Source organism: Poecilia latipinna, unplaced genomic scaffold (assembly GCF_001443285.1).
Source record: "Poecilia latipinna isolate Pla-1442-1.1 unplaced genomic scaffold, P_latipinna-1.0 Scaffold361, whole genome shotgun sequence".
Lineage (NCBI taxonomy): Eukaryota > Metazoa > Chordata > Actinopteri > Cyprinodontiformes > Poeciliidae > Poecilia > Poecilia latipinna.
Genome location: NW_015112977.1, coordinates 70728 through 79520, shown reverse-complemented (window position 1 = coordinate 79520; position 8793 = coordinate 70728). Strand labels below are relative to the sequence as shown.

General features: G+C 33.8%; 1 protein-coding gene across 1 annotated transcript; it reads left to right on the top strand.

Moving 5' to 3' along the window:
• Positions 1 to 26: 26 nt before the first annotated feature.
• On the top strand, positions 27 to 6378 carry LOC106949749 (butyrophilin subfamily 2 member A2-like). The gene is made up of 10 exons (XM_015036226.1): positions 27 to 411; positions 561 to 623; positions 2835 to 3206; positions 3287 to 3577; positions 3658 to 3759; positions 3871 to 3906; positions 5016 to 5036; positions 5466 to 5489; positions 5596 to 5640; positions 5729 to 6378. The coding sequence occupies exons 1-10, from the start codon at positions 348 to 350 to the stop codon at positions 6283 to 6285; spliced, it is 1575 nt and encodes a 524-aa protein (XP_014891712.1). The 5' UTR covers positions 27 to 347; the 3' UTR covers positions 6286 to 6378.
• Positions 6379 to 8793: the final 2415 nt, after the last annotated feature.

Here is an 8793-nt window from a genome sequence, read left to right as displayed (position 1 = left end):
CTGATGATGGCTTACTTTAAAAAAACATTATTTACCATTTGCAACCTTTTAAATAAGCTACTGGAAAAGTAGTGAAGATGTAAACCTTATTAAATGTTTTTCAGTCATAGGCACTTAAGCCACATTTCCTTATGACACTTTTTGTAGATAGTGGCTTAACAAGTTTGGTCACACCTTTGCATACCTAAATCAAAACTAAACGTAGCAGTCTCTCTTCACGTCTGTTTCACGCCTTGTTTTGTTATAACTAAGCCACAGAAGCGAGCAGGTATCAGTTCGTCCCTCCTGGACTTGAATCACGTCTAAAACCCAGGAGGAATCATCAATGCTTTTTAGTGGCTACATTTATGTCACCTTTGATTCACTGGGACCCAATGGGTAAACCGAGAGTTACAATCGCTGCTTTCACAGGTAAATGTGACCTAAATTTCATTCCGTAAAGCTGATCTCGTCATGTCATGAGTTGTCAATCCTGTTTGTTTTCCTACTACAAACAGGATTGACACACAATCTTGTTATAACTCGTACAGTTTCTTATTAATATTTTTTTTCTATCCCAGGTAATCGGATGATTTACTTTTGGTTTCTGGGTTTTCTTTCCTCACTCGGCTGTGCTGCTCCCGGTAAGTTCCGACTCCCCACATCATTATTTATACCGCAGCATTCCCCTAAGAGTCCATGTCTGCATGACTTCTTCATTTATCCATTAAAGTGACTTTTCCTGATAAAACCTTGTTTTCATCACCAGATCTTAAAACTCATATGGAGTTTGCCTCATTTATAATACTAAAGTCAACTTCCTTATTTGTACACTCAAGCTCGATTTGAATCAGAACACCGGCCCACTCCTCCATGGGGCCCAAAGCGAAATTTGGTTTTGGGGCCCTGAATTTCTGGTAATGATGTGGATTGCAGCAGTCAGACGATTAACTCATTCGCACACCTGTCATAAATGCAATTCATCTCTAACTGTGATTGTTGCATTTTATCCTATATGCATGTATCACCTGTTGGTAATAAAAGCAACAAAAAACTAGCATGTACTGGACTTAAGATGGAATACATACACACATATTAATTAACATACTTGATTAAACTTAATTTCTCTTAGGTGTATTTCCAATAGTTAAAATTTTAATTTATACCAGGTGAGTCTTTCTCACCTGACAATGTGGAACGGTACTGGGCTGATTCTGACCCTTCAAATAATGTCAACAGTCGCCCTGCAGACATTTCACATAACTTATAAACTGATGTAAAAATGTTGTTTGTTTTATCCACATAAATGATAATGCTCAGCAGTAAACAACATATCACCAACTACAGCTTAGAGTCACTCATCTCTATATTTTAATGTAGTAGCCATGTAGCCTGATGTAAAAACTTTTTGCTAGACAATATCAATCAGTGTGAAATTTTAATTATTGTTATCAAACCTTATCAAACATGCCATTTTGAATAATAATAAAAAATATCAGAAATATATAGAACCAACCACAAGAGTCAACTCATTTAAAGTTAAAATTCAGTTTCACACAAATACAAAGATGCTATCATATGGATCAATATAAGCATATGCAACTTGTGAAATGAAGTTAAATACTTGGAACATTTCATAAATCATTACCTTTGTGACAATCTTGGCACCAATATTGAATGATGTAATCGAATATGCTGATGAGAAAATCTGGTATGTGTTCGTCCTCTGCAAAGATAGCTCTTCTTAAAACTTTTGTACTCCACTGTACACTGCCCATCTGTAGGCAGTGCTGCTTTTTTAATACAAAATAAGCAGCATGCAGAAGTTATATGAGGCATTCAGACATACGTTTGTACATAATGCTATACCCATATGTCCAGCTGTACTCAGAAATCTTATGTACAAATGCATTTGTAGATTATCTGTGTCATGCAATAACATAATTTCAATTCTAGTAAACCCTGCACTTAGCACAGTCACATTTACCTCAAGATTGAGGAACCACTGGTGTCGTCATTTATTTGTGACTCAGTGAACATTATTATGTGCTGTGTTTATTTTAATTTAATTGTTTTATTTTTATTATCTTATTTACCTTTTTGCTATGGACTTTTTTATGTGTATGATGATGATGATGATGATGATGATGATGATGATGATGATAATGATGATAATGATGATGAATGTTTGGCTGTTGAACTGGACCTTTCAAAGTCACTATGAACCTATTTCTCATTGAGCAGCTCCACAAATAATTTTGATAAACATTATATTACAAAGAGAAATACAAACATACCTTTATCTTGTTTTTTTAATTCTTACTCTATCTTTTGTCTTCCGCTGAAGGATAAGTCCTTTTTTGTGACATTGTTTTGCTAACTTATCTTCCTCCGGTGCTTTGGAGGTTTGCATGTGCTCTGCATGTTACACTGCAGTTTTCTTTGTGCCCATATAGAGAATGATTAGACTCATTCATGAAATAAAAAAGTAAATAAACGAATCACAATTTTCTAATAAAGTGTTGTTTATGTTAATGTATTAACATAGAAATCAATACTAAAAAAAAGAAATCATGGTCTTTTGGAACCAACAGTTTAGAAAAATCTAGTTCAAACAGCCAAAAAAAAAAAAAATCAGTTCCCAACCACATTGTAGTGGCTTATATGTTTACCATGTAGAACCTCAACTATCATTATAATTTATTGTTTTGGAAATTGATTATATAGATCATTTGGTCTACTGAGAAACTTGAAAAAGACTTGAAATTAAGGGAACTTTTTACTTTGAAACACTTAACATACTCTAATACCAGAACAAAATGAAAAGATGACTCTGATTTTGATTTTCTTTTCAGTTTCAGAGACTTTCACGGTTTCAGTAAAGTCTCATGTCTCAGTCCAGCGAGGCCATACAGCCATCTTACCCTGCTGGCTCACTTCCTCTCAAAGTGCAGAAGATATGGAGGTGCGCTGGTATCATTGGGGTGATCCGTATGATACTCCACTCCTGCTTTATAAGGCAAGAACTTTCGACCACTCATCCCAGAAAGCTTCGTTTGCTGGCCGAGTCTCATTCGGCTTAAAGGAAGAAACATCAGGTGGATTAAAGGCAGGTGATGTCAGCCTGAAACTGGAAAACATCACAATTAAAGATTTTGGAAAATATATATGCCTTGTCAGCAGCTTTGATGATTCTGACAGTGCAACTATTAGTCTGAGTGTTACAGGTGAGAACCATGAAACAGAAGGAGAACAAAACCAAACAGAATGATTTCCACATCAAATGATCATCTTCTTCTTATTCCAGAAACTGGACACCAACCTCTCCTGTCAGCAGTGATGAAAGACCATAACAAAGTTAATGTGAGCTGCCAATCTGACGGCTGGTATCCAGAGCCTGAGCTGAGCTGGTCAGACAGCAAAACAGCTCTCACACCTGCTAATGTGATGTTTAGCAAAATCTCTGCTGGTTTTTATTCAGTCCATAGTTGGGTTCTGGTCTCCAGTCCCTTTGAGGTCTCCTGCTCTGTTGGGCTCTTCAAAGAAGAACCTAAGGAGACCAGAATGCGTCTGGAAAATCCTGTATCATCCAAAAGAGGTATGTGGTTTTACTCTCAAGTTTCCTTTTATGAGAAATATTTTATTTATTTTATTTTACAATGTTTGCTCTTTATTTAGAGGCAGAATGGTCCGTAGTTGGATTGGTGGCCCTTGGGACACTTCTGGCAGCAGTATTAGTTGTATTTTTATTCTTGTACTTCTTGTGCTTCAAGAATAAAGGTAATTGCTTGATTTAAGTCAGAGAGCACTCATACTTGACATTTAAAGCATGGTGATATTTTAATGAGTATTCATTTAATATCTTGTAATATGTTTTTTTTTTTATTTCAGCTAACAAGAGCCAATTACCAGAAGACACAATTGATGGTAAAGAAAACACAGCAAACACAAAATGACATTCTTAGATTAAAAAGATAACCACCTGGTTTTGTTTTATTGTTTTCAGACTTCAGTAGCAAAACTTACATTTGTTAAAAAATTTCCAATTTATCGCTGAGAAAACTCCTCATGAGATTTAATAGCACAATTATTAAAACCTCAAGGATGTTTAAATAATACAGTGCCTTGCAAAAGTATTTATCCCTTTTTCACATTAGAATCAAATTTAATGTGTTTTTTGAAGGGATTTTACATGATAAAATAAGACAAAGAAGGACATAATTGGAACAAAAAATGATACATGGTTTCTAAATATCTTTGAAAACAAACATTTGAAAAGACTGATATTCATTTGTTTTGAGTCCCATTTGCTCTGCTATTCCTAATTAAAAACTTGTGCAACTTAATGCATGTGTAAGTCATCTAATTAGCAAATAGAGTCCAAATGCATTTATTTTAATCACAGTATAAATCCAGCTGTTCTTTGAGCCTCACTGGTTTGTTAGAGAACTTTAGAGACCAACTATCATCATAATTACCAACTATCACAGGAGAAGTATTTAGAAAGTCATGGGGTTTATAGCAGCATTAGCTTATTATATATAGAAATAAATATTTTCAGTATTTTTAGGTATATACTAACAAGGCAGTTATTATTCAGATGCTCTGCACATCAAGACTTTATATTAATTGTGGCTAAAAATTCAAACATTTAGAAATGACAGTAAGTCTGCTTTGATACTGGGATTTAAAATTTCTTCTCTTGACCACGTAAGAATTGAATTAACAAAAAAAATGTTTATACTTGTTTTCTCCACAGTAATATTCCATAATGCAAAAATTAGAAATAAATAAATAAAATGTATTCATATATTGCCAGTGAAACTGGTAATTTAATATTTAAATTTATTTAAATGTCTAAGAATGAATTAAATACATTAAATAAAATCGTCAACCTAAATGTCAAAATATGAACCTTTTTATCCATCTAAACATCCTAAAAGTCACTGTGTAACATCTTCACACAAACAACAAATGTGACAATAAGTCATAATGGATTTAGAATCACTTCCTAAAGTTTAATCTTTATTTTTCAGGGGGTATGAACACAGATGGAGGTAAGAAACCAGACAAAATTCATTCACACTTCTTTCTCTGTGTGAGTCAGTTTAATTAATTTCAGTTCAACATAATTTATTTATATAGTGCCAATTCACAGCCTATCATCTGAAGGCACTTCACAAAAGAAGCCAATACAGTCCAATCATGCAGACATTCCAACTCATTCTAGTGATCAGAAGTTTAGCATTTAATCACACTAAAGTTAATTTGATTTGCCCTAAATGATAGAAAGGTTGAAATGGACACATTAAAAACATGAACATATTACACATCTATACAGTGTTGGGTACAGATTTTCAGTCCTACAAATCTCTCATCTTCTTCTAACTCAAATTGTCTCTGTTCAATGCTAGATAGTGTTAAAGTTTTTGTACTTGTGACATAAAAGAGCTAAAATTGCATTTATTTTTTCATTTTCCCCTTAGAGAATGAACCACTTCTGCCTACAGGTAGGACGCAGTATTTGAAGCTGCCTGTGTTTATAGAGTCAAATCAAAACCTTTATAATACAAAATCACATTTCTAAGATGTTTCTCTTCTTGCTTTTCTGTCCAGAAACACGGCAGCCAACGACTCTATCAGAAGCATCCAAGCATTATGGTAATTTTACATTTATTTAATATTATTCTCATTTATCATTTTTCTTCATGATTATATTGATTATAATCTAATTTTCAATTTTTAACAGTGAATGTTCAACTGGTGGACACAGGCAATAAGCTAATAAAAATGGAGGATTCTATACTGAGAGATAATGCTGATGCAGAGTTTCCAGATGGAGACAGAGTCACTTGTCTCACTGCAGTCAGAGGATCACCTGGTTTCTCTTCTGGACGACACTACTGGGAGGTTTCATTAGCAAATACAGATATAGACCTCAAGAAGTCCTGGTGGATCGGAGTTACAGATAAACATGAAATCCCTCATGATGCAAGTTTCCCTCCAACCACAAAAAATGGTTTCTGGTTCTTGTCTTCTTGCCCCAACCAGGAGGATACTGTTCAGTTTAACACTGAACCAGAGACATTCATTTATGTCCAGTCAAATCCAAAAACAGTCGGTGTGTATTTGAACTTTGACAACAGAAAAATCTCCTTCTATAATGTGGAAGAGAAATGTCTGATTGGATCTCTGGCAGCAAAATTCACAGGTGAACTGTTCCCACTTTTTAACCCTGGAAAAGGTGATGTAGGAACTATGAAGATATTACAGAGATCTGTGCAGGATCAGTCAATTAACACTTAACCTGTGGAGAAACTACAAGAGTTGGAGCAAGATCAGGCATGACTGAGAATCCAGAGGCAGAAAGTTAAAAGTGGCACAAATGAAGAAGAAGAAGAAGAAAAGCAACTCTGTGCAGTGTAATGTTGTTCTACAAAAAATAAAGTCCAGAGTAAAAGTTAACAATTAGGGATTTAGATCAATACCTCAAAGTTTCAGAAAGTAGAACGTCTTTGATTATTTTTAGGGAATATAAACCCACTGATCCAGATCAAAGTTAAGTAAAAAAAAAAAAAAGAATAAAATAATAATAATAATTATGCTAAATGCTTTAATTTAAGATGAATTTTAATGACAGTTTCTCAAAAAATATTTTCAGTATGTAATGGGTATGTCCAAACTCACTGGTGCTGGAGCTGACACCTTGATTCACACTAAGTGAGTGTGTTAATTGAATATTTTCCATCGTTTCACATTCAATTTCTGCTGCACCTGCAGCTAAAGGCAACAATGTTTTCAAAAACTAAAGGAAGCTCCGAGTTGTTGACGCCACATAAACTCAACAAGATTGTTAGGCCCTTAAAGCATTGTGAGAACATGCATACACTTTAATAGCTGAAACATTTTAGCCACAAGAATGGGAAAGCATGAATTATTTTATGGCAGCTCAGTAACATGAAAAGCTCCTTTGAGTCTCAACTGTAAATATTTACAGACCAGGGTACATCACAGAATAGTGGCATTTCAACAAGCTACTTTTTATAGCCTGTTGAAAATGTGACTTTTTACAGTCAATCAATGAAACTTGCATGGAACTTTTTAAAACTGTTAATTACCTTATTTAGCATAAAATACATTGAAAAAATATAATACTGTGGTGGAATATTGTGCAAGCTTTTTGTGTCAGTCTGCACTCAGATTGTGCTGATTGATAATTTTAGATAATAGGTTCAAATTTGAAGGAACAATAGTAGATAAAGATATGTGGACTCAATGTTCCTTCACTTTTTTTACCACCTCTTGTTGTAAATGTTTTGTGTTTCTAACTCAATATTTCAGGACATTGTATGATAAAACATATTTACCAGGGTTCGTTTTTTATATCAAGAAAACTATAATGCATCTGTTTTCCATCCTTTTTTTTTGTTTTACATAAGTACTACTGTACAATCAAGAAAAGTCATCAAAATTTCAATTATTTTCAATTACTATGTTTAATGTGGATAAAACAGATTGAAATGTAGATTCTACAACATGTTTTAAAATGACATTTGAAATACGAATATAAAAATGAGAATTAATTGAAATAGACCAAATGTTGACCACTGTTTGTCTTCAGACATGGTTTCTGTGTTCAAATTATTCCTGAAATCTAATCAAAATATATTTTATAAAGGATGCATCCTACTTATCACAAAATATGATTAATTAAATTAAGTTTTGATAACTTTATTTCTGGATTCTTGTTCAGAGTTCAGTTAAAGAGAGGGAAACAGACATATTGGAGACTAGAAGATTGATCAGATTGCTAAGAAAACCAATAATACAAAAAACAGAAACTAATATTTTAAAAACGTTAAAATATTTGATTTGTATTACTTTATAGTTGGTATCAATATAAAGGGTCTGAGTTTTTTACTCCAAATTCTGATGGTGAAAATGATTTATTATATAGAAAAAAGGTCAAAATATGCATTTATCTGCTAAAATGGTGGCTAAATATTTCATCTCAAGTGGATGAAATATTTCATATTTTCAATGCAGAATTTTATGAATCTATGAAGTTTTTATTTTTTTTAAAGAGGCCAAAAACAATGAATCAACGCAGTAAAGATCCAGAGCCTGGAGCTTCCACATAGTATTAAAACAATGTTAGTTTACTGGTATTCTAACCAGAAAACACATGTAAAATGGGCCAATAACATTTCTGCTTCCTTCGGTGTGAGTAATGGTGGGCGTCAGGTTGGGCTTCCTTCACCTGCCTCTTGTACATGGACAACCTGTCAAATGAAATGAACCTCTGTAAAACTGGATGTATGATTGGTGATATTCTGGTCAGTCACTTTATGTATGCTGATGACCTGACTGTCCTCTCACCCAGCAGTGCTGGATTTCAGCAGCGACTGAATATCTGCTCTGATTGTGGGTTGAGATATGATGTGAAATATAATGCTAAGAAAACTGTTATGAAGGACTAAGGCAGACAAAGAACTTTGTTTTCCTGATTTTTTTTTTTTTTCTGTTGGGGCAAAAGTTTGTTCAAAAACTAAATATCTGGGTCACAAACTAGTTCTGTGATGATGATGACATTTATTGGCAGTGTCGCATATTGTACGCATTCTGGGGAGAAAATGTCATATGTGTACTGATGAGGTAAAAATAAGTCTGTTCAAGGCTTACTGTACATCCCTGTGTACAGCCCCTTTGTGGTGCAGATTTTAAAAAGCTAGCATGTAAAAGCTTAAGGTTGATTTTTTTTATGTGTTGCTATGTGTCATAGCAACACATTTCTTTTACATAAAAATGTAAAAG

Excerpts from the sequence above, each read along its gene's own strand:
- LOC106949749 (XM_015036226.1), top strand. The coding sequence starts at position 348 with ATGTCACCTTTGATTCACTGGGACCCAATGGGTAAACCGAGAGTTACA. Across the intron at positions 3,578-3,657 it reads TCCTGTATCATCCAAAAGAG|AGGCAGAATGGTCCGTAGTT; the intron begins GTATGTGGTTTT and ends CTCTTTATTTAG. Across the intron at positions 3,760-3,870 it reads CTTGTGCTTCAAGAATAAAG|CTAACAAGAGCCAATTACCA; the intron begins GTAATTGCTTGA and ends TTTTTATTTCAG.